This window comes from Bombus fervidus, chromosome 4 (assembly GCF_041682495.2).
Source record: "Bombus fervidus isolate BK054 chromosome 4, iyBomFerv1, whole genome shotgun sequence".
Taxonomy (NCBI): Eukaryota; Metazoa; Arthropoda; class Insecta; order Hymenoptera; family Apidae; genus Bombus; species Bombus fervidus.
In genome coordinates, this window is record NC_091520.1 from 2,223,888 (window position 1) to 2,250,314 (window position 26,427).

The 26,427-nt window shown below is 33.7% G+C and overlaps 5 protein-coding genes across 7 annotated transcripts in view; 3 read left to right on the forward strand and 2 right to left on the reverse strand.

Annotated features, from left to right (window-relative positions):
- Positions 1-26,427, forward strand: part of LOC139986778 (tachykinin-like peptides receptor 86C) — a 211,886-nt gene that overhangs the window by 84,998 nt on the left and 100,461 nt on the right. The gene's annotated exons all lie outside the window — the stretch shown is intronic.
- Positions 2-2,055, forward strand: LOC139987017 (uncharacterized). The gene is given in 4 exon segments (XM_072002850.1): positions 2-731; positions 734-770; positions 864-1,027; positions 1,934-2,055. Coding segments are annotated over 4 exon segments (381 nt in total). The 5' UTR covers positions 2-670; the 3' UTR covers positions 2,053-2,055.
- Positions 8,318-9,668, reverse strand: LOC139986783 (two pore potassium channel protein sup-9). Its single transcript, XM_072002381.1, has one exon. The coding sequence runs from the start codon at positions 9,534-9,536 to the stop codon at positions 8,517-8,519; it is 1,020 nt and encodes a 339-aa protein (XP_071858482.1). The 5' UTR covers positions 9,537-9,668; the 3' UTR covers positions 8,318-8,516.
- LOC139986112 (carbonic anhydrase 6) lies at positions 11,344-23,909 on the forward strand. 2 transcript variants are annotated; one of them, XM_072001166.1, is made up of 6 exons: positions 11,344-11,407; positions 15,151-15,201; positions 16,272-16,427; positions 18,626-18,849; positions 22,259-22,492; positions 22,852-23,909. In XM_072001166.1, exons 1-6 carry the CDS (start codon positions 11,359-11,361, stop codon positions 23,041-23,043), a joined length of 906 nt encoding a protein of 301 aa, XP_071857267.1. In that variant the 5' UTR covers positions 11,344-11,358; the 3' UTR covers positions 23,044-23,909. The 2 variants fall into 2 exon arrangements, with proteins under 2 accessions (XP_071857267.1, XP_071857268.1); XM_072001167.1 differs by lacking the exon at positions 11,344-11,407 and adding an exon at positions 12,656-12,900.
- Positions 13,085-26,427, reverse strand: part of Kal1 (anosmin-1 Kallmann syndrome 1) — a 37,136-nt gene continuing 23,793 nt past the window's right edge. Inside the window, exons 6-8 of one of the 2 annotated variants that reach the window (XM_072001165.1) lie at positions 25,750-25,894; positions 25,431-25,648; positions 13,085-13,786 (exon numbers count right to left, since the gene is read on the reverse strand). In XM_072001165.1, the coding sequence (XP_071857266.1) occupies positions 13,766-13,786; positions 25,431-25,648; positions 25,750-25,894 (384 nt within the window). In that variant the 3' untranslated portion in view covers positions 13,085-13,765. Of the gene's footprint in view, positions 13,787-24,094; positions 24,423-25,430; positions 25,649-25,749; positions 25,895-26,427 lie in introns of those variants that run through there. The other variant, XM_072001164.1, reaches the window with a different exon arrangement.

Below are 26,427 nucleotides of genomic sequence, written 5' to 3' on the forward strand. Positions count from 1 at the left end.
TCGACGCGTAGAATTAAAAAATACAAGTCTTTAAAAATTCTGCGGTTCAAGAATTATGCGTATGTAAAATTGAGCATTTTTAGCCTATTTTATAGGTTAGTATGGTGCCATATTGCCTCTATTCATCATTTGATTGGACCGACCACGATCGCATAAACAGATCTCGATACTCATATACATACATATACAACACGGTTACGTTACCAGATTGAGGAAATTTAGAGAAAAATCACTCTAAGGTAGAAGTAGAAGGGTTTTATTCTGTGACATGAATGAGACAGAAATAATCTACTGATTTCTGATTGCCTTGTAGAATCAGAACTTTGTTTTTTTCTATATTGGCTTTTTCACGACTCAATCTTTGCATTATTTTCCCTTTCGGGTGTCGAGACTTTTTCTTATATGAGTTGTCTTGTTTATATGATCGTATCCAAACCTAATGTAATATTCACGATTTGAAATCCTACCGCAAAATGACCGCCAATCACGTGCATTTGTGTCATGGATATAAGAATATCGAGACAGAGCAATGACTAAGCGAGGCAAAGCCGTTTTCACGGCACGGGGAACGTTGTTCTTTGGGGCCGCATTGGTGAATTGGTGTAGTTTGTAATGGGACAAAAAGAGTGTGATTAGTTGTTACTAGGAAGACCAGGATATGTTGTGAGAAATGCCGCAGTGCATAGTAAACAATTGTAAAAATAGTACGCAAAGTTGTCTTGTTTTAGGACAAAAAAAAAAAAAAAAAGAAATAATGTCACATATCATCGGTAAGAAAAATATTCTCTTTGCATATATAATATATATATATTGTATTGTCAAATGATACAAAATTATACAAAATTTAACTAATCTTTTAATAGATTTCCAAAGAATGAACAATTAAAATCGCTTTGGTTAAATATACTAGGACTGGAGGCGGAATCAGTTAAAACGGAAGTAAGAATTTGTTCAAATTTTGCAGAAGATGCCTTCTATATTTTACATGGTACAAAGCGACTTCAACCAAGTGCACTACCATCTAAAGGTATGAAATTATATTATTATCAGAATTGAGAATTAATACCTTCTTTGTAATGTCAAGAGCTTATGAATATGTTCAAAAAGAATTTTGCACAACTGTTTACCATATTGCAAAACAATTTGCAAGTGGTATCAAAGTATTCAAAGAAAGCCTATTCCTATTTCGCTATTTCTATATTCATGATTTGTGTATAGCTAGCTATTCTATTCATTAGACGACTCATGTATAAAGGCCGACATGGTGTCAAAGTAACATGTAAAATACATTAGAAGCACTCAACTGTACATATGCATAACTCTTGAACCGCTAGATTCCTAATGTTAAGACTTGCATTTTTGGATTCTACGCATCGGAAACTATCATAATATATTTAAAAAAGTCAATAACTTTATGTCCCTTAAACCAAAGCCTAAATATCTAATATTTTGCTTCAGTATAATTTAAAAAATAATCATTTATTGGAGAATGCAAGTATTTTAATAAGGATACATTGAATGTGGCATTAGTTTCTTTTTCTTAATATTAATTCGTTGGAAATTCTTGGAAATATATTGTTATAATATTAAAAAAAATTAATTAAGTAATATTGGAAATTAACTAATAATGAATATCTTACATGTAGGCAGTATTAACAGTATGCCTGCTGTGCCTGGTTATAGTTACTAAAAAAATTAAAAAATCTAATGAGTGTGAATCCAGTAAGCAAGACATATGTTTAATACTCCTATATGAGTTTAGATTAAAACAGGAATAATTTTTTTAATATACAAGTACTTCCTAAATTATAGAATTACAAATTGAATATAATTTTCCCTTTTAATATTTATTTTTTTATTGTTTTTAATGTTTGCAAAATGCATTGTTATAATATTTAAAATACTAACTAACTAATGAATATTTTATGAATAGGCAGTAATAATAGTATGCTTTCTCCTCCTGCAAGGAAGTTTAGAAGAAAAATATTCCCTGATGGTTGGCTGAAAAATTCAAATTTTGCACCATGGCTCAAAAGATGTGGTGAACCATAAAAAGCCAAGTGCATTATGTGCGACAAAATTATAACAGCTGAAAAAAGCGAACTGTTGAAACATAAAAACAGTTTGGCGCACATGACGTATGCGGATAGAAGAAAAGAAGCTGAAGGTGGTGTAGTACTGTCATTATTGACATTAGATTATGTCATATCTTTATACATATGTCAAATAGAATAATGTTATATTTGCTTATTTTTAATTATAGCGAGTATAGGGGATGACTAATCACGTCAGTTGTGACGTTCTATTTAATAGCCGACGAGAAGGTAGCGTCAACTGACGTTTAATGCAACTGGCAATAAGCTCCACTTTCGACTAACCTGCTATGTGCGGGAATACTGGCACGGGAGAGGATTAAAGTTGTTCGAAAGTAGATTATCAATTTAAAATGTTTTATTGAAATCTTACTCAATTTCGATATTGTCAATTGACTGACGGATATGAAATTCTTCTGTTGACAGGTGATGATTCTTCGGCAGACAAATGATAACTAATTCTTCAATAAACAAAATGATAACTGACTCTTCGATAGACAAAACGATAACTGACTCTTCGATAGACAAAACGATAACTGACTCTTCGATAGACGGACTTTAATTAATTTACTCGATAACCAAACGGTAAATATTCTCAAATTCAAACTCAAACTCATACTCTTGTTGACTTCTCTGAGTCGCTACATTTATATCCGTCGGAGATGAAAAAACGTCGGGGTCTTTCTTTTGAAAATGTTTGGAAAGATTCCCAACGTTTGTTCAACTGCCGACTTTGTTTACAATTTAAATCGTCATAATATCGTTATAAAAACATAATATAAAAGCGTAGTTAGATGAGTTTTCGCAAGATATAGCTTTTAGCGGCTTTAACTGCCTTTCACTTCAAATACTGTAAACACGGTTTCGAGTAAACGTTTCAATTATCTCGGTTTAAAAGAATTTATCAATTTTACTTTTACGGATCGCGCGGGTCGCGGGACGTGACATCACTATCGATACCCTTCAACAATGACAGGTAATATCATTGATTAATAGTCAAATAGGTTAATAATCAAATATGATACAAAAAAAGTATATAAATTCTAGAAACGATATATAAATACATATACAATAAAGATTAATTATTTGCATTGCTTTGTTTTTGATATATCTTTTTTAACCCTTTCGCGATGGCGGAACTAGTCACAAGTATGCCACTAACGAACAGGTCATCGTGCTATTAGTGCACACCGTACACATTAAGAATCTCACGTTTTCGGAGCTCCCAGTGAGTCCATAAAATCTTGGAGTATTTTGTTGCAACTCAAGCATGTTTTGGATATAGGGAACATTATTGAATCTCTGTTCTGTATTTTAAAATAAATCCAGTAATAAATCTTCACTTTGAGTTGTTTATTGGAAATTATCTAATAATGATAGATATAATTCAGTAATATGTTTGCATATCATAAGTTTTAAAGATGCACACACAATCCAACGTCACATTCATTGCACTGATAACGTGATTCATGTCTTTTACCGTTCTTGCTGCAAACAACACATCTTCGTAGTTTATTTTTTCCTGTAGATATATACAGAGTAGGAAACTGTTTTCAGATGAGTCTTAGTTCACTATTATTACCGCAGTTTGTAGAATGTCTCGTCCTCATCTTGTGATATTTTGTCAGTACTTGCTGGATTAACTTCAGATGGAATAGGTGTATCGGTTTTCAATTTATATAAACAATAGGTATTTCACATGCATATATCTATCGTATGAAAAAAATATTTCTTGAACCATTTCGTACTCTTCTGCGTTGATCCAATTGTGCTTATCATCATATCAGTTTTGTCAATTATTCCTATGAATTTGTTGTAATCGCATACGCAAGATGATGTTTGTACCATTTTTCCTTTCTGTAACATTTGGGCATATTCACGGACTCCTCTGTGTGCAAAGTTGATAACATGTAAACGTCCTTTTTATTCTTCCATTTCATCATTACTCTCTTCTTTTTTAGTGCTTGATATTGTAACTATGTGATAAAAATCTTAATGTTATAATTATGTTACAGGAACCCGGATAGAGATTATGAAAACAGCAATGACTCTGTTAACAAACATCAACCCTGGACCTCCACGTGCACCTCAAACATTTTTGCTTTCTAAAACTATAGTATCAATGGCGAAAGATTTACAAAATTTATAGGGTTTGATGTAAGATGTTAATGTATTAAATGTATTAAAATGTTAATGTATTAAACGGGGAAGAGGATATAGTGTTTCATATCATCTTTTGGTGGAAGATAAAGTTTATGCAAAATTATAACATTTAGGAAAAGGAAAATGATAAATTCATAAAATGCATTGGTTGATGAATTTCGTTACTGTCTTATTAGAAAGAAAAATGAGGATTCGTCGCGTTATAGTCTTGTAAGATTATGCTTGCTACGTATATAATAATAATGCAGAAATGCATGCTGCGAAAGGAAGATGTGTAGTGCGAAACTGGTAACAACGCTGTAACATTGAGGGAAAAACTCGACGAAGAAGAAAACAGTAGATATAAAATTTCTTTTAAAGTTTTAATACAAATTTACTTTATTTTTGTACTCTTCCCTTACTGATATCAACGACTTTTCTACTGTCGATCATTATTGATCTCTTATTACAAATAAAAACAATAGAAAAACTATATTATTATCTTATATACCACTTGTTTATTAATATTACTAAATTGCAATTCTTTCTTCCTGTTTTCCTTTATGTAAGACAATAATTTTGACGTTAATTATGTCATGACATATTCTAAGGATCCGATTTAAGTTTTATTTTAGAAAAATGATATACAGCATTCCATTTTAAATAAAGTGTGCATGGCTTGACACCCTTACCTAAGATGAAACTTCATGCACCGTCCTTTCAATTCCTTCTTCTTTTCTTATTAATATATACGCAATCTGTATTTGCCACCTGGGTAATTGGTACATTTTTTAATTTGTCCGGTGAGTATAATAGTTGCAGATTTCTGAATTAATAGTACGAGTAGCTTTTCAGTGAGTGCTACTGTGTTTTTAATTCCTAGATCCATGGAATGAACGGCGGAAGGGGAATTGTGCAGTGCTGCAACCCAATGATTAGGGTGGGGAGTAAGGATACGACGATACAGCTTTACTCTTTAGCGCAATCCATGATGTGCAACCGGTGCAACGTGCAACCCTGGCATGTACCGATGAGCAGTGGAGGGGAAATGTGCGCACAGTACGGACACGGCAATCTCGTACCCGTACTCGCGTCCATAGTAAGCATATGAGAAGGTACAATGCTATATTAGTGACATGTCATGTTGATCGTTCGAACGTTAGTTTTGGTTTTTGAAAATACTTGATAAATGACTGAGATGGAAATATGTAAGTACATATGTATGCATATGTACATACTTTATGTTAAAAGTCAATTATTTTAATACTAATATCTATTTTAAAGTGTTATCACAGTATTATTGATAAATGAAACAAAACGTTTAACTTTACCATTTCTTGTTTCATTTTCGTTTTGGTTTCTAAATGATCATTAAGTTACTTTACTTACATTTGCAACTAGAATAAAATTTGAAAGAAATTAAAATAAAAGTTACACAATATGTAAAAGCTATTTTGTGATATTTCTTCTCTTTTTCCCTTACTCTTCACTTATTGCAAATGTTGCGCCAGTTTCGATAGGAGGTTGAAATCTTTAAATAAACTTGTTGTGTGAGTTAAGTGATTTGTAGAATCACAATGATTTTAGTTTCCTAAGTAAATTTATATTCGAGACAATAAAGTTTTTGCAACGGGAGGAATCGTATTATATTCATACCAATTAAAGAAATTTTAGAACTTCTAGTAAGCAAAGACTAAAGAATTGAATTGTATGGCGAATTGTAATAGACTCTGCTTACAGTGATTCTTTATATATAATCGCTAATCACAGCGCGCAGATAAAATTTTGCGCACGCTTGCGATTAGTTATATTTGTATATTATACATGTATAATGTCATATGGAGTATTCTTTTAAGAAATCTTCGGACGAACCAGGCCCGAGCAAATGAAAAAAGAAGCGCGCTCAACAAGAGTTTATCGTTTTCTTTTTATTTTCCTTGGCATGATTTACGGTTTCCTCGTGAGAACATCCGGTAAATTGACATAACGAATTAGAATAATAGCTTGTAGGCATATTCGCCAGTAGTCCATGCCTAAAGCTGTCCCCGGACAATCACTAATATTGTCAATATTTCACGGTTCTTAACATCACTGTATAACACTAACAGTATTGTATTGACAATTTACATTGATTTCTTTAATTCAGAATCTTGAAATATTATATATTAATCAATTATATATATATAATTATTAATCAATTATAATATATAATATATAATTATTAATCAATAAATATATAATATTTCAAGATTCTTAATTAAAGAAATCAATGTAAATTGTCAATACAATACTGTTATATATATTGATAGTCTGAGGATCTAGAGTTACGTACAGTGGAACCTCGGTTTATCGAGTCCTTCCGGTTTAACCGATGTCCTGTCAATACAGGCAATGCCCGAGGTACCTTGAACTTTACCATAACTTTATTTTTTTCGGATTCTTAACACGAAGAGTACGAAAGTGTAAATGGTCAGGTATTGCGAAAGCAATTGATCAGACTTTCACCGATTAAACGGTGAATTACACCTAAATACATGTACAATATTATATTATGAAAATATTTCCTATGATTTTATTATACGATTTATGAACAATAATAGACCTTTCCGTATTATCCGAGTAGGCCCGGTCTACATCACGTTGGATAATTGGGACTCCATTGTACATTTGTTCGTAGATTATTGAGTGTCCTAGTTAGTAGATTTGTTAGTAGAAGTGTATGTATTTATCGGATATGTAATAATTCGTGACCTACGGGACCACCGATCTGATACCTCTTTATCGATCCTTCTAAATTTTAATTAAACGTGGACTTTATTTATATTATTGTACTATTGTAAGATTTGCAAAGTTTTATTAATTGCACAGCATAGGGGCACGTATTATTCTATCAGCGTTTCAATTGCTACTGCTTATTTGATAAAGGAGATAACATGTGAAATATTTGTATGATGGCATCTAGTGGTACAGATCGGGCGCTAATCATACTCGTACATAATTTATATAAACGCTTACACTACATTGTTTATTCTTGCAATTCATGGTAAACAATTAGTTTTGATTTGATTTTCTTTCTGTAATATATCTTTTTCTTTTTTTTATAAAACACAATCATTTTATGAAAAACTCTTTTTGTTTCAAGAATTATTAGATTGAGTAATTGTAAGTAAGTAAATAGGTAGAACTGTTCAGTCTTAATACAATAGAAACATTTATTAAAGAAATGATTTACGTTTGTGAGAAGGCTGCAAATTTTCTAATTATCATATACATCTATACATTTATGTGTGTATCTGTGTGTGTTTTATCATTTTCATATTCCAATCTCTAATTTTCAGCTTGAATTGCACATTTTTACTCTGCACATACTCTGCAGACGTAGCACCAAATGATATTATTGTTTGTTTAGATCGTTGCAACACTATTTTACTGATCAACATCTAAACACGAAAATACATACGTTGAAGACTTTATTGTATTAAAGCTATTTTTCTATACTGCTATACTGCCCGCAAGGTGGAAGACAGCAATTGACAATAATAGAGAATATTTAAAGTACTGAGTTTATTCCAATTTTGTGTACTACCAATCTCGTATATCATATTATGTAAATTGCTCAGAAAAGTAGAATTGAAACTCATCCTAGAGATTATAGTCTCGACGCTTTCATGTTCCAGGAATCCTACAAGTATCTGTTGCACTCTCCAAACTTGTAAGAATATCGATTAATTAGAATTGAAACAGAAGCCTGCGTTGATAATAAGACACAAGGGGTATCGATCAGATTTTGTAAAACGATGTACAGTGGAAAGAGAATTGGAATTATATTTACAGATAAAAAGAGATCTAATCTAGATGGAACAGACGGTTTCGATTATTATTACTATCGTCACGTACAAATATGAAAAAGGGGACAAAGGTTGACAAAAGTTCGGGTAAAGTTGTAAAACTGCTTATAAATGTTAAAGTAAACTAAATTTACATATTACAATTAGGTTAATTTCTAAAGTTCGTAATTTATATTTGTTACAGAATAACGTTATTGCTCCTGCCGATATTGTTCGATTTCTTAAGCGACGAGAATTAAATAAAGGAAGAAAAATGAACGTCTTAATCCAAAATCTTATAAGTTTACGTCCGTTATATGAATGTTTAGTTTATATTTAATACACGTATGTAGAATTTTACAACATACCTATATCTAAATATACGTCTCGTTGCAATTACCTTTCCGAAAGACGTTCGTGCTTAATTGTTTAACGACAAAAGTGTTCATTAGAATTAATTCAGTACTTCCGATTTGCAGCACATTTCGAGCTGGTAGTGAGTGGCATCAACAATCTCCAGGAACTGTTCCTTCATTTCCCGAACTTTCACGTAAACATCCTCTTTCATCAAGTCATAACACATAGCGATCAGTCCCATACCGAGCAACAAGTAAACAAAATTTATTATCAATTTGGTTTGGCTATCAGCGGTTAGATCGCCGTGTGTCCACCCAGGCACGAGATCGCCCATTCCAATTTTGCACAGCGACGTTACGCAAAAATAAGCGCTATCCAAATAATTCCAGCCTTCCCATTCGGCGAACATTATCGAACCACTTAACACGTATCCGAATATTACCCAGAGGCACGCTGTCGACGGCACCGTGATCCTCTGGCCAGGCTTTCGTTTGCCGGTGCACTCGTGCAGCCACGTGTACAGCGAGCGGAACGTTTGCGCTAATACCTTGCCCATGTTAAGGAAATACAGAACGTAAAGAGGAATTCCTAACACGGCGTAAATAACTGTAACCGCCTTTCCCCAGGGAGTTTGAGGCACCAGAGTCCCATAACCGATCATCGTGAACACAGAAAGGCAGAACATCATGGCTGCAGGGAAGGACCACAGATCGGTTGCCGTTAAGCCGCTACAGTTCTCTTTCCTGTAGTCGCCGGTGAAGTTGTCTTGGTAACGACGCAGAATTCGGTTAGACACCGTGTGAAATGTCGTTTTATCGAAGATATTTATAGTCCGATTGCTGGCAGTACTGAGCCACAGCTCTTCGGCGAATTGTTTCCTAATTAGTTCTCGAATGCAGACTGTCGATGGGATTTGGCTCTGAGACTCTATCATCATAAAACCGAAAGCACCTATTATGGCGTAACCAACCACTAGTCCACCGACGCCAACCTGAGTGCACATGAAGGCGACAAATTTTCGGCAATAATCCTTTATTCGTTCCCTGAGATCCGGATCGGTCATCGACGAACTCGAATCTCGACTTTTCAAGGAAGATCTTATCGGGACGCGCGTCATTTTATTTGCACACCGAATTAAGATAGAGAAACAATGCTCGAAACTGGGGGGATTAGATACACGTTGGCCACGACTAAATGATTTTCGTGCTGCTTTTCTATTTCTGTCCGACCACGCCGCTTCATCTTTCTTTCTATCCTCTACTTCTGTGACCCTCTCACTCTCTTCCCAGTGAGCTTTATCCCCTTTATTTACAACGCTGTACAATGTACATGCGCGCTCGCAGATATTTTCAACTTTCTTCGACAAAACAGTAGGTATTCGGTATTCAGGTATTGAATCTGGCTAGCGTTAACAGTTACATGAAAAGTAGACGAAATAACTGAACTAGATGGATAGAATCCATTACGATAATCTTAACTACTTGACAATCTAATCCATAATATTCATAAATTAGTAGATTTTTTTAGCGGATTTTTATGTATTTACGATAGAAAAATACGATATAGTAATAAATACTAAATAAATAATAAATATAGATACATAAAAATACGATAGAAAAATTCTTTCTAAAATTGAAATAAAAATTGAAACAGTTGAAACATATTTCCTTCTTCATCTATTTGGCCAGAAAATTCTATCGCATGTGAAATATACGTGTACAGGGTGTATCATAATACGTGAAACGCACTTCAGAAATGGACAGTAGGCAGAGAAACGATGAAAAAGGTTTGATCTTGTTTCAAAGTTCGCTTTAATGTTTCGATAATCCGCAATTGCTTACTTTCGTGAATGTGCATGAAGTACTCTAACACTGGCAATGGATCGGATGCACGATTGTTTTCAAGTAACCCCAGAAATAAAAATCTAATGGATTTAAATGAGAGGAACGAGCAGCCCAGGCAGTAGATCCGCACAACCTATTCATTTATCAGGAGAAATCGCGAAGGTAAGCATTTGGACTATCGAAACACAAAAATGGCTATTACCTTCAAACAAATAGGACACATGTTCATATGACATTTTTTCATAATTTTCATAATTTTGAAACCTCTTGTAAAGTGCGTCTCACATACTATGACGCATCTTGTATTTTGAATTTCGCTATCTTGGCCTGAACTATGAATGTAATCTAACAGATTGATAGTGGACATGTTAATGGATAAGACTAATGGATAAATTAATTTATATTTAACTTATAATTAATCCCGTTTTAGCGATAGAAATCGTGTTCAGTTTTTATAGATTCTAACTTAATTTGGCACCTTGTCATTACCATTTATTTTGATCTGTAGAGTGATACTTTGTGGAGAGGAAGCATTTAAACAGCAAAGTATTTGTACTTTAGACCCATACGAGGAGGTTGTTCAATTCTCATTCCTAATTTCACTATAAACTATATTATATTCTTGGAATGTGCTCTTAGTTACTATATTACATTGTTATTTTATCGTGTCATATTATATTCTTAATAATTAGTACCTATCTATTCTAATGCATATACTACAGTGATATATACAGAAGTACATATATTTTTTTACAAAAGAATTAATAATTTATTAGAATATTAATTTATGGTTGTACATATACGTATAATGTCTCAATTATAATAAATGTATTAAAGCATCGCTATCGCAGAATGTAACAAAATCATTGAAATATATGCATACGACCTTTGTATTTATATCTGCACCAACGCATATACGTATAGTACAAGCATAGTCTACTAATTCAGTAGTTGCTCGTGCAATCTCCGTGGTCGAAAATCCCGACGTAGCTAAGAAATTTTTGAAGAAGGTCAGTAGATCGGAAATTGTTGTCTAAGTTGTATCGTTCAACAAAAAAACGACAATTTTGTTGTGTATATATATATACGTTTAAAATGAATATCAAATATTTTATATTTTTGTTGGCATTTCTCCATCGTTCAGGTAAATTGATACCAGTTTTAACGAAGTACGATTATAACAACAAGGTAAGTGCAGTTACATTGTTATTTGAGGATTATTCGTGAAGGGACTCACTTTTAACAAAAAGTATATTTCTTATTAATGAAATGAAAATCATTCTCTACAAAGGATACGAAATATATATAAAACATTCAGTAATTTTGTCAAGGTTTCTGTTTGCATTTACTCTGAAACAGATGTGAACATATAAGAACAAGTTGCTTAATTAAATGCGATTCGTTAATATACTTGCAAATTATTGCTATATTTATTAAATCGTTATTATTATAATTAAATTGAATTATTGTAATTAAATGTAGTTATTATTACATTTAGAGTATTATTGAATAAGCAGTAGTTTTGCATATATATCGGATCGTATCAAAGTGCAAATTTAAGATTGAAGAAAGTATTACATATTGTTGATATCTTGAATCCTCGGTAGATTCAATTCCTCGATAGATAACTTTGCACTAACATTAGAATCAGATAGTGATACACGTACGCTCACTGCGAGCCAATATAATAATATTATAGTAATTTTTATTCACTTAGATTTATTCTATTTATATTTAAGTAACGTACAGAGATTTATAAAGAAAAGCGGATCAAAGCATTAAACATAAATTCCAAATAATTAAAATTTAACGAATCGTACGACTCACAGTTTCACAAATTAGTGAATTTCGAAGGTGGTGCACGTCAATTTACGACCTTGAAAAATAATATTGGTCTAATTAATTCTCAAAAAAGCCATTTGTATAATGAACTTACATCTACTTAAACAGATAGAGGCGCGAACAAATTAAGTAGACTTTATCAGGATTCTTCAATCGATGGAAAGCCAAACACTTGGATATTTCAACGGAAACTGGGCTTACACCACTTTGAAAATAAGCGGCTCCAAGTTGCTCGTGTTCCACCGTACCAAAGCATTCTCCCAACCACAGGAATTTAAATGAAGTTCTTTCGTGATTGCTTCCATTTGAAAAGTAAAATATGATTGCAAATAAGAAACAACAAAGTACAAGAAGCATCGTTACAGTTCATGCGTTCTATCTTTTGAAAGCCACGAGTGTTAATGATATTTTAATCCTTACATTTAATTGTCTTCAACTTGAATAATTTTAAACAAGTGCCACTTATTATGTGTATAATTTATGGAAGTAGAAAAGTGACAAGCGGCCTGTAGTAAAATTTTTAATTGGTTGCCAGTTATTTTTTATACAAATAGGGGTTAATTAGCGTGCGCACACAGGGCAATCACAATGCTTAGTGCAATGCAGAAAGTAAATGTCATATAGGTAGTAGGGCCTCGTGTAATCTCGGGGCTATCTAGCTAGATTAACGTCGTGTACACCAGTTGTAGGCTCATCGCTGTCACGTTCGTGTCATCGAGTAATCGCAACTTCTGACAGTTCTAAATATCATTTTTGCCATGAAGAACTTGTACATAATTTTTACAACTATCATAGGTAAGAGAAGAATTAATTCTAACTAAAACGAAGCTTCGTTTCACATTAGAGGAAAGTACTTCTAATTTTCTGCACCGTATTTGGTTTTGACATTATATTTTTACGATATAAAAATTTAATATAAAATGTTATAATATAAAATCTGCTTTAATCGTGATTTAAATTACAAATTTATCGTATATAGGAACAAAACAAGAAATGTCAAAAATAGTTAAGGTGCACGAGCTTTTTATAAAAGGGAGAAAATCTATTTTATTCATTAAGTCAAGTCTGGGTGAAATCGAATCGAATAAAAGAATAGTTTGTATAATAACGTGAAGATAATATTTGTCAAGTATCGTATAATAGTTAAGTAGTCGATGAAGAACGATAATCCAATGAAAGTTTTATGCCTGGCGAATAAGTAAAAATGTCATCGTGTAAGCTTAAAGTGTGATTGTGTTGGCGCTATTATGTGTTTGCGATTTATAAAAGAGGCACGAGACAGCAATCAGCAAAAATTGATAAAAACAGTGCAACGGAACTTTAATAACCGGAAGCTTACGTTATACTCATTAGAATTCATTGGAATTCTTCATCAGCCGTATGTAAAAGCGCCAATTTAAAAGCAGCGACATTCCTTTGAGGGTCGATTGAGTGTCAATTTAGGACGTACGAAACTATCGTTCAAGTTTTCTCAGAATTTTCGGTCCTGTTTTCCACCCTGATATCTCATTAATGGGAAACCACATTTATTTCTCCGATGTCCTGTTTAGTCAACGGTCAATGAGGTTAATTTTATTTCCTGCCGCACGCATTACTTATCGAATTTATTGGGTGATGAACTCTCAACGCGGATAGACGAACATATTTCACAGGAGACGTATCAGCAGGATTGTGTATATACCTGGAAAACAGAAGTATGTGCTTTTATTCTTGAGAATTTCTATTAAAACTTGTGTACCTTTGGATTATTTATTTACTAACAAAATGTTAATGTATAGCAATGACTATGATAATGATCCATACACATTAACTAATATGTAGATTGCAGATTTTTCTGCGTTTATAGGAAAAATACCGAAATGCATGGAATGCACGTAATATGCAGAAACACGTGAAATATACAAAGTACAATATCTGTTATAATATTTAGTGGGTAAAATAGATATTTATAGTATGTGAAAAAATATTATACATAAAAATATAAATTTGCAAAAATTTCATTTCGCTTGAATTTATTAACTATTCTTATTCAGTGTTTTGTTAAATTCATTAACTATTCTTATTCGTGTGCAGTTTTATCTTCAGTCTGTTGTAACTTGTTGCGAGAGACATTCTTCCTTATAGAACATAAATTATAGCTAGTTACAAAACCTTTGCTACAACTTATTACTACTTCCTTCGTTGTAATTTATAATCCATATTATAATCGGTTTACTGGATTGGAGTATTATCTGAAACTTATTCCGTAATTATTTAAAGATACGAATGCAGCTTACTGCCTACTGTACTACAAGTACGTAAACAGTTAGCTGTTCGTTATATTAATAAATCTAATAGATAGTTTCATGAGTCAGTGTACACATACATACAACATTGTTTATCAAAAGAGAAATTTTAGTCATCGTATCAGTGTTACGTTAGCGTAACATGTCTCGTGTGATAATTGTAATGCGCTGACTACCCTTCTTCGTACAGTTCGATGTACAGTAGGATGTAGCATGTTAATAATTCGCCTCATGTTCTCAATCGTTTGTTTCCGGACTTTCATTTACGTATCGATGAAATCCTATAATTGTAATCGTATACGGTTCGCACTGTATAGAACATCGCAAAAACAAGCGTTCCATTCAAGATTATTTTCCTATTTTATTGTACAACACACAGGAAGACGTTATGTTTCAGCGATTTAATCAATTTTGATAGAAATATAATAGTGTTTGCAGAATTACAGTATTAGTCTATCGAATCTATAATCGAATATATAATATATAAATATCGAATATCAAATATCGAATATCGAATATCGAATATCGAGATCTATAACCTAAACTGAAGTTAGCAACCAAATTTTTGCACGATTGTCTATGTACGTGTTAGCATTTTTTATTTGAAATGTATACAAATTAACACACACAAATGTCTTATATTATATGTTAAATGTTATAATATTTTATTTGATTAACTGTCGATGTTTTTTTTAGAGTTTCACGTAGAGGGGATCGCACTGGTCTCAAATCTTTAACTGAAATGTTTCTCTTGTTTCAGGTTTATACGAAGTAACTGCGTCTGATGATTGGTCATATTCGGGTGATCATGGTAATTATTTTTAATCATAAACAAATTAATCGTACTTTATTCGTTGATATCATTAGAATTTATACGGGGTGTTTCGTTTCGATCGACCCACGCAGATATGTCCTATACTGTATGTTATTCGAAAAAGTGTTTGGAATAAAACTTATTTCGTTTAAAGGGCAACATCTTACGATGGCATTCGAGATCTCAAGACGACCTCTGTTATTTTCAGTAGAACTATACATTTTCTGCAAAAGAATGTGAAGGTTCTTGGGTCGAAAATCGATGAATTTAAAAGATATTTAATCTTATAAAACTTATCGTATCAAAGATAAGAAAAGATAACACTGTGCTTTTATCTTTATATGATAAAATTAAGACTGAAATGTCTTTTAAACTGATATCTTAATATCTTTTCCTTTTTATAAAAAATTGACAGCTGCTTCGAATGATGCGATTTACCATTCGACTCGATTCAATTCAACTTCCACCACGTGAAAACACGTATAGTTCCGTTTAAAAAACAAAGGTTACCTTGAGATCCTGAAAACACCTCCAGCTAAAGAAATCTGGTGATCCTCGTAAGACGTCCCCTTTGAAACAAAACAAGTTTTATTTGAAACCCTTTTTCGTATAATGTATAGTTTATGAAATATTTGTGTTCGAGTGTTGCGATCGATTAAAATGATACATCCTGTATATGTATGCAGAATTACTGGACCATTCTGTTCAATAGATAAAATTATTTGCAGATAAGAAAGCATCGGTAAATCAGAGAATATAACATTTATATTTTCTGTGACATTGTATCCATCTCGTCAATTGTCCTCTTCTTGCAATCTCTACACTGTACATATAAAAATAATGTAATCAGGATAAACAATGGATTAATTGGATCAAAGCTTTTCGGTTTTAAAGCAACTCGATGGTCATACTAAATAAATATTGCACCTAGATACATACGTATATACAAATAACATTCTATCAGATTGAAATAATGTTTATTCTGTGATTGCCTATTTTAGTAAATATAACTGGTATGTTATTGTTTCTGATAAAGGCTTCATGGTATTATGTTTTCCTCTGTTTAGGCCCGGAACATTGGCCAGGCCTGTGCACGACTGGAAAGAAACAATCGCCGATAAATATTGCCACCGAAGATATCGTTAAAACTGATCTTGGTCCACTTAAATTCATAAGATACAATACTGGATTCAATGGCAAAATCACGAACAATGGCCATTCCGGTAGGTAAAGAAAAGAAGTAAGCGAACCGTTTTTACGTTACATTTAAATGTTGAATAATTAACAAGAGAAATTTCGAGGCTTGACTGTATAAGGCAAAATAGGATGAGAGACGACGAAATTGTGTCTAAGAGTTCCTTCCTGAGTTATAAGCAATAAAATAAAAGAATCGGCCAAAGTGCTACTAGGGAGAGCAACGAAAGCGAGCCAAGTAATCAGACGGTATCCCTCTTGTCAGAGTTTCTCCTTTTATAGACAAGTCAGAGCGTCAGTTATTGTTGTGAGTTGCTGCTTGAACTTTTACAATGACAATTGTACACATTTCTCATATTTCCTTCTAGCACGGGTTGTGTCGTTGCAGTCAATACGAAGGTTACGCAAACGAGTGGCAAGAAGGGTTAAAATGAGTTTCTCTGTCTATTACGTCTTACGTTAGGTTTGAGTCTTCTGTTGGATATGCGCGGGACGGTCTGAATCGTGTCAGGACTTAGGTGGTTTAGAAATCGCGTGAAGCGTTCAACTGGCAGATCCAGTATAGTATCTTATACCTGTCTGAATAAGTATGCTCGTATTTCGTATGACTGTACCAGTTATAAGCTATTCGTTAGCTATCGAAGTACGAGGATTTCAGCTGAGGCTATTTGATCAATGTTGGTTTCCGAGACAGAGCCCCAAATGGGGCATGTATAAGTTTAAGTGGGCTTAATGGTGGCTTCGCATATAAGAATCTTAAGCGCTTGCTTTAATTTAGAGTGTCGTGCAATTAGCCACCAGAGCTGCCTGTTAACCGTATGCGATCTGTTGCGAGGAAACGCGATATGGGGTTTTCAAGTTAGCCGCGTGTCGATATAAACACCGAGATATTTAATATTGTCTGAAGTGGAAATTGGAGAGTTCTGAAAGGTGATAACTGTGCGATTGAAATGGCGTGCGTTAGTAGAGAATACGGTGTGTTGGAATCTTAGCGAGTTCATATTTATTCGGTTATCGATGGTCTTTCGGAAATGAGATCGAGATGCTTCTACGTTGCGGAAGCGCAGCTGCTACCAAAACGTTCGTGCAGAGGATAGCGCGAGCGAAGCACGAGTGTCATCGGCATAAGCGAAGAGATATGTGTCGGAATGTGTAGGAATATCATAGGTATTGAGAATAAAATGGAGAGGTCCAAGAATGTTGGGTCGAGGAACATCAACCGAGATCTTTTTGACCAAGGAGAAGCTGTCACGAGAATCAGCGAATATTTTGCCGTTGATCTCAGTAAGCTTAGTTTATCGATTTTATTGTTACAGCGGAGCTTATCCGCCCTTCGTTTATACGAACCAGGGTTTGTTTAGAGTCAGTTGTACGAGTTCGTAAGCGCGTTTCTGTTATCCGAACTACGCAGAAGCGTACTTTCAGTTATACGTGTGCGTGTTCCGAAGTCGTACAGGTCCGTGTGTTTTCTAAAACTGGCATATAAATTAACTATATATTATACATATACACATTAACTATACACCGAACCTGCTATATATAGCTTAACTTTTTAATCGCTTTATATCGTAATGTAAATAAGTAAGATTTATTTAATTGTAATGTTTATATTAGTAAATAATCATTTGTTATTTATAAATCCTAATTTTCAACTTGAAAAGTTTCAACATGTTATGTTGTCAACTTGAACATATAATTTTAATTAATAAATATATGCTATCTTCTCTCATTGGTACTTGAGACATAAATCCCAATGTGCCATAATTAGTTTAAAAGTTATACGTAATTCCTTAATCACGAAAATGCAATTTATATGTTTCATACTGTTCGTTCGATTTCATTTTATTATATGCAATGACAGATAGACACGCATGTTGTGGATACATAATGAAATACCACATCTAAATTCTTCTAAATTAGTACAATCAATAAGAATTATCTAGTCTTTCGTTAATATTATTCATTTGTAACAAAAATTATTAGTATGCCAACATATTGTGAAACTTCTACAAAATGTTTTATTTGTTTGCAATTTCACCAAAATTAATGTATACCGAATAACAGTGTTGAAATTGATTAAGAAAAACTTTCTCAATCAACGAAATATTAGGTTGTCCGTATCTGTTATTGGAAATTATATGATCATGTTGTATATACAAGCATTATGTATCGATTAATAGTAATTGCATTTCAAAGTACCTTATTTTCTATTTAACTTTTGTTATAGTACAAGTTCGATTGTACGGTGCACCAATTCATCTCGAAGGAGCAAATCTTCCATCCATATATATTTTGGAGCAATTACACTTCCACTGGCCCGCCGAACACACCATAAATGGCATCCGTGACGCATTAGAATTACATTTTGTTCATTATGACGAACAATATGGCAACGCGAATATGGCATCACAACATAAAAATGGCATTGCCGTAGTTGCTACCTTATTCGAGGTACGTTGATTTGAGCAATTTTAATACTTTTCTACATTCTCACTAATACGTATATTTGCAAAAAAGTTTGTCGCAAAATTAGTCTTGATCGAGAGATCAGGGCCGTTTTTGTTCCATTCCTTGTTCTCTACCCGTCACGAGTATAAGATGTCTGAAAGGAATCATCGTGGATCTCAATTCAACCAACTCCAAAAGCGTAGAATCCCCGCTATAATGCTCGTGACGCTTACTTTCGATCAACCTATACATACGAAAAGACAAGTCCGACTATGCAATCTGTTTTTGGTTTCTGTCGCTGAATAATGGCAAGAAGTCAAACATTAACTTCTAAGGAGTAATTGTAGAAACATTTTCACGATCTGCTAATATTGTCGTTGAGTGTATTGTAGAGTATTTTCAAATTCATCGAGCTTAATTAAAGCACTGTCAAGAAAGGGAGAGTTTAGAATAGAAGAAAGGTAAGACACATTAAAAGAATTAGTTATTATCGAATGATCTAATGTCTTCTGTGATGTAATATACTCGTTTATAAATAGGTTTAACGAGTTATACAAATGTATCATTTAACGCATATAATCTTTGAATTTAATTTTCGAGATAATATCTTTTTAAATTGTTTCACGATATATCAATAAATATTTGATATACTAACTAAACTCAAACGTTATATCGTATACTTAATCTGATAGGTACTATTGAATTTTATTTGTATATTTCGCAGCTAACTTAAAATAGTGCTCATTATCTTCAATGCATAACTGACACCCTCTGGTCAATGTTTCGTAGAGTATTAATGATGCATATGCGGCAGTAATGTGTTGCGTTCTATCTCAAAACGAGCAATTTTCGCATCTGCAGTTAACATTTACCAGATGGGTCATCTGGTTCATTGATGCAATCCATTGATCATCTCAACTAAATTCATAGCCTACCAACTGCAAGTGGAGATTAACATTGTACAAGTGCAATTTGTACTACGTTGATTTAGACGTAGTTCTCTTGAATGTCTCTCACGACTAGAAAATTATTAGCAACAGGTTTACAAAAATTTCATGCGTTGACCATTTTGACAATTTTCAATTTCTTATCGTCGATCGAATGCTGACATCTTCTATCATCCATACACCGATTACTCCTTTTATTCTTAGTTAGTAATATCCTCTTATCTTCGCTATACATTTAGCGTATTTTACAGTTAGTGTTATAGGTGTAAATCGATCTGAAGGGCTCTAAATCGTATGTTCGGTATTAAAATGTAGGCTCCGTTAAATATGGTAATCGTGATAATCATAAATTGCATAATTCTTTATGTTCAATACGAGTATTTCTTTGTGTCAAAACACTAGCAATTGGTTTCATGTTTTTATTAACGAACAATATAGTATAGACTCGATAAGACTGATACAAAACGAGATTACGAAGAAATATTCTTCGACGATATAAAATAAACATTTAATGGTAACGCCATTCACGAAATTGTAGTACGAAGTTCGAGTCATTAATATTTTTATCATCACCTTAAATCGTAAAGCGAAGAGACGTGATAATGTTGCAAACGCTATTTTCTAAATTTATCTTGCAATTATCTATGCCATTTTCTCGTAATAAATAAATTCATCCAAGTAAGGGATTTTTCGAGAATCGAACATTGATCGTTCATTTACGTAATGAAATTGGGAAATTGATAAAAAGTGAAATCGATCGGCTAGACTTCTGAGAAGATTATGCATCGTCGTAGCTTACGCTCGTCTTGGTCCGCGGTAGGAAAACAAGGAAAGTTTCACACGAGATATTTTATCGTGAATGATACATACATCAGTGATGCCATTTTTCAATTGTGCAACTCTCAGCTTGCTTTGCCGCTGTCTAGAATTGACCACGGGAGATGATTACACGTTCGGTTCCGTTTGAGTCCCGCTTCCTCTGCCGACTCCGTTACTGGTAGGGTAGCTACAGACGGGTCGATTGGTGAGAAATTTCAGCAAGTCGCCTCGTGTAAATGCAAATTTAGTCGACTAGCTTAATCGACTGACGAACGAGGGTGGAGTGGCAGGTGAAGCTTTCGTGTACGAAGACAGAAATTTTGCAGTATGGGTTAAGCTAAGTCCACACCGATAGACAATCGTTCGCAGACACGCGTTGCAGTCGATCGACATTTGTCTTTGGTGGAAAATTCGCAGACGATGGAAAACAAAATTGCAGTCCATAGTTTGTGGATAAAAATCACGTTCACATTAAGAGACAATCATTGACAGAGGTGCGAAACACCCTGTAAAATGCACGTCCGCGGGCAGGTGAAACTTTCGTGTACGAACACAGAAATTTTGCAGTATGGGTTAAGCTAAGTCCACACCGATAGACAATCGTTCGCAGACACGCGTTGCAGTCGATCGACATTTGTCTGGTGGAAAATTCGCAGACGACGGAAAACAAAATTGCAGTCCATAGTTTTTGGATAAAAATCACGTCCACATTAACAGACAATCGTTGACGGAGGTGCGAAACACCCTATAAAATGCACGTCCGCGGGCAGGTGTTTTGTTCTGCATTGGAAAATAAGAAGCAACGTAATTTAAGAAGAATGTGTTTCTTAACTCGTTGTGCGATGATGAGATTTATGACATGGTATTTGCTATCGAGACGAAAGTCGAAGATGGAGGATTTGAAAATACACGCTGTTCATCGAAATCACTGCAATGCTATATATTTAATGTAATGTATCAAGTTAGGCGAGACATCCTGTCCTGTATAATAGGTGAACCTGTATAAAATGTCCATTTATGTATTAGAGGATGGAATTTTCTGTTAGGTTCCACGTCATGAAAGTTCTATTTATCATTTGAAATGTCTATGCTCTTTCTGATATTAAATTAAAATTCGAGTTAATAGACGTAACGCGATGTTCTGGACATAACAGACGAAGCTCAAAGCATCGGCGCTAATCGTTGTGTCTGTTCTCCATCATGATTCATAATACATCACACCGCTGACATCAGTCTTCGTGATCAGATCTGATACCTTGAAAGAATCCTATCTTCTCATACTGCGAACGTAAACCTGAATAATGTGCATTATAATCTGCCCAACTCATTTTCCGAGTAATTTGTAATTGATATCTATTTTTAATTTCTGTTAATACAGTATGTATAGTAAGTTTCCGGGTGTAAAAACAGGACATTCCGTTCGACGATTTAATTGATAATCTTACGCAACATGTCCGACAAATATATTGCAGTTACGACAGAACTTCGTTTACACGAGCTCTATTTATTCGAAGAAAATTTTTCATTAATACTCGAGCAGTCGAGATCTTTATAAAACAATTATTATCGTAGATGTATGTATTAATTGTATTGATGCGACGTGTAAATATTTACATAACATGTATGTATGTGAAATATCATTTCAGTTAAATAGCGATGACAATTTGGATATAATGCCAATTTTGGAAGCAGTGGAATTAGTATCTAACGCAGTGGGAAAAACTACGGCCTTGATGGGAACAAAGATTATTCCTTACCGCTTTTTACCAAAAGATCATACGACGTATTACCATTATGACGGATCGTTAACTACTCCTGGATGCCAGGAAATTGTCATGTGGTATATCCTTGCCGAAAAACTTACGTTATCAGAACAACAGGTAAATTTATTTCTCGATTTCATCATCTATTTATATATATCTAACGATGAACGTTTAACACGTTGACCGGCACGGTGATGATCGGTGAGCCACGTTGTTAAATTTTTTAAAACCATTAAAACAAGATAGATTTCATGATCTGGCAAAATTTAAAAAACGTAACATTGTAACACACAGGTAACATTGTCAGAAAAAATTGCACAAACACGATACAATATTTTACGAGAATTAAACATTATGATGTAGTATATTTCAATTTATCGCGACACCCAGGAGAAAATATGCGAGCGATTCGCACATAGGTATATATTAAAATGCAACATCCTGTAGAGTCTTTACTTTATATCCTTCGTTTGCAGTTGAACATCTTTAGAAATGTTGGAACAAACAACGGTACACTGATCTTCAATCATAGACCAACGCAGAGTGTCGGAGACAGGACAGTTTATCATCATTTGGATGGATATTCTTCCGCGACAACCAATTTGAGCAATTTACTGAACGTGTGCTTTAGTTTTTTGCTAACTAAATTGTTATATTTCAAACTTTAATAAGTTAACTTCACCCGTGAATTTAGAATTATCTAATCGCATAAAATGCGATCGATATACCGTTGACAGACATTCAGCGATTCGAGAAATCTCACTCATACCGTGCGTAATAATGGGATAATATTTTTCATGGTTATGATATATCGAAGGATTATAATTGTAAGAGAGATAAATGCAGTACAGTAGCTCGTGAAAGCAAACACCTCTAGAGAAACTTTCGATGAATACAGAGCGTAAGAGAACATGTGGGACCCACTTCGGGCGCTGATTGCACTTCATCCTTCGCACATAGCAATAATGAGAGGGGGCAAGATAGGGGAAAGGAGAGTTCGGATGAAGCGAAGGAGGAGGAAGATGAATTAAGAGGTAGAAAAACAAATAAGGAAACTGGTCCGTACGAGTACTATTATGCGTTTCCATAATGATTCTTGACTGTTCACAAGTAACACAAGATTTGGTTCTATAGTGGCCCGTTTGATTTAATCCTAAATGTACGGTAACTTTTATATGGATTTCCGGAATGCTTTCATATTTTACTATTATAATCACGACTGTTACGTCTCATTATAGTGCTGACGAAATTTCAAAATGCACGTAATATATTCGTAACAAAGTTATATCGTAAGTGTTCGAATACTTTCGTGAGTCATTGTACATACATGTATGTGTAAACACAACGTGTACACGAGTAAGATTCAGCGACATATAACAATAAATGAAATATACGCGTCGGTGAAGCAAGTCATTATATGTGTAGAGCATATGAGAATGAACGATACAACCGGGTTGTATATAATTTGTGATGTGATAAACGACATGTGTACATAATGTATATCTTTGTAAATGATTTTATGTTTAACGAAAAACCAGCTAGAGTAGCATTTGGACATATTAACAATGTAGATAACTGGCTAATCTTTCACCATTAATGATAATATTCTGTCACAATTATTTTATAACATATACTTCTTTCGGATAATATAAAGATTATAAAATTAAAATTTTGTTTGTTATCCTCTTTATGGTTAATTAAGAGTACATAGTATAAGCATTTAAGAAACTAATTAAGTTTATTTGTATACTTGAATATGTAATTTCAAAAAATGGTGATCATATATATTTACTTATGGCAAGGAACTATTTTGCTAAAGATAAGTATCGTAATGTCGTTTTCTCTTTGACGACTTGCTTTTGCACTGGATTATTTTATTATGTAAGAGCTTGCCGTCTTTTTGTTCTTCCGACTCCTTCGAACAACCAGTGGTGAGAAATTCTATACTGGCACCATTGTCATCATTATTTATATTGTTGAATACATTTCGTACGTTCACGTTGTATGTGCATTCACTTTGAAGATGTTTTATTTCAAGATGCGGTGTCTGAAAGCAATAAAGTTTGAAACAACATAAGTTGCATCCGATTTATCTAGTATTTACGATCATCGGTAGTATCTGTATAGTAGATACATCATTTATGAACATTAAATAAAAGAATAAAGAAATAATTAAAAAAAAACAGATAAATGAAAAAGTAACGCACAACATTTAAGTATAAATATATGTAAATATATATAAACTCTTATTCACAAGTATTAGGACACTTATGAAAAGTAAGATACACCCAAGATATTTTTAAGAACTTATTAAAATTTGTAATTATTTCGCCTGTAACCTTGTTACATAAAGAATTCTTATATTCTATTCGATAATAAACATTTCATCGATTATAAAAAGTACAATTAAATCTTTTTCTCGGTTATAGGCATTTCTCTGGCTTCGTTGTTAATGAATTTTGGTATTTGTGTCACTGGACTTTTATCCTATTTCACAATTGATTCCGTGAGCCAGATTCAAATTTGTTTTTTTAATTGATTAAAAATTTTCTGAATAAAAATCTATCAAATGATCGTGAACACGAATATGCGAATATAATTACTAATTTATTGTGTTCTTATAACGTCTCACGAATGACTTACGACATTACAACATTAACTTACATATGCATATGCATATATCAGCATATGCAGTAAATACTGAAATAAATTATTGCTATGCTTTATAACATGTAATATCGAAAGATTTATATTCCACGAAAAAGTAGTAAGTATTGCCTGTAATTACCAATTGGCCTAAAATACAAATACTGTTACTACAAATCGAGACAAAAGTGTCCAGATACTTATGAGAAGCATACTCATTAATTCGTTATTTTTTCCTATAATTTTTCTAAATATATTTCACGATATGGATTGCCATCTTGCACGAATACAAAATTCTAACGGATTAATTATTTTCCAAATAATCTAGGTCAGTTATCAGGTTCCGTGAAGAGACCTAGCAAGTGTTAATACTAATACTTATGAACAGAGGTGTGTATATATATAATACCTGAACAAGTTTCCACCAGGTTTTCTTTCGACGGGATATGAGTTTTTCCTGCGAAGCTGAGCAGGATGCCTCTCTCCAGGAGACGTTGTACGCCTTTACATCGTGGTTCATCGGCCAAACCAAACGTACCTTGACCTCGCCGCAGTGACAAGTCATTCGCCGTAGATGAAGATCGCCGTGGTATCGCTCGCATCTGCGAGATCGCCTCCCCAAATCGGCTTCAATGAAAGGGCACTTCTTCGTTTGTTATGCCAATTATTAGGCTCGACAAAAATACCAGTAGCAGATGGAAGAAGAGCAGGCTGGAATTTCATCTTACCGTATGCCATGTAATCGGTGCTATTGAAAACTTTCGAGGCTTTTCGCGACAACAATCGCCGGCCACCGTACAGTGCAACAGCTTGCACTTGAAGGAAGTACTGACACCTCAGTTCCAAGTTTTTCAGTTCGTAACACGTTTTGTCCTAAAAATGCAAGGAAAAGAAAATCACTTTCGTTAGCAAGTCATAGTGAAAATATATAGGGTGTATCATAATACGGGGGGCCCAAGTTAGGATGTCACGAACATTTGTCATTGTTTTTTGCGCCTTCTGTCTACTCTTCGATTCGGTCCCACATATTATGAAGCATACACCCTGTTATACGCCCTGCATGTTGCGCATCAACCATCCTGCAGTTATTTGTAAACCAACGTACATTTATGAAAGAATCGTTTTAGATATAATAATAGGTTTTGGATTGAAAGTGGATAACTAGAAATAAATTATATTTAATGCGTGGTAAATGGACCGTGAATATATATCATATATTTATAGAGACTCACATTTCTGCGAACACGACTGAACAGAGACTAAAAATTTGCTGTCTAGCAATAGATATAAAGATAGGTATAAATAACGAGTTCAGAGTAAAAACTAGAATATAATTTGTGATATTTGTAGTTACTTCTAAACCAATGTATATTTGTGGAAGAATTAGAAAATTTAATGTAAAGTGA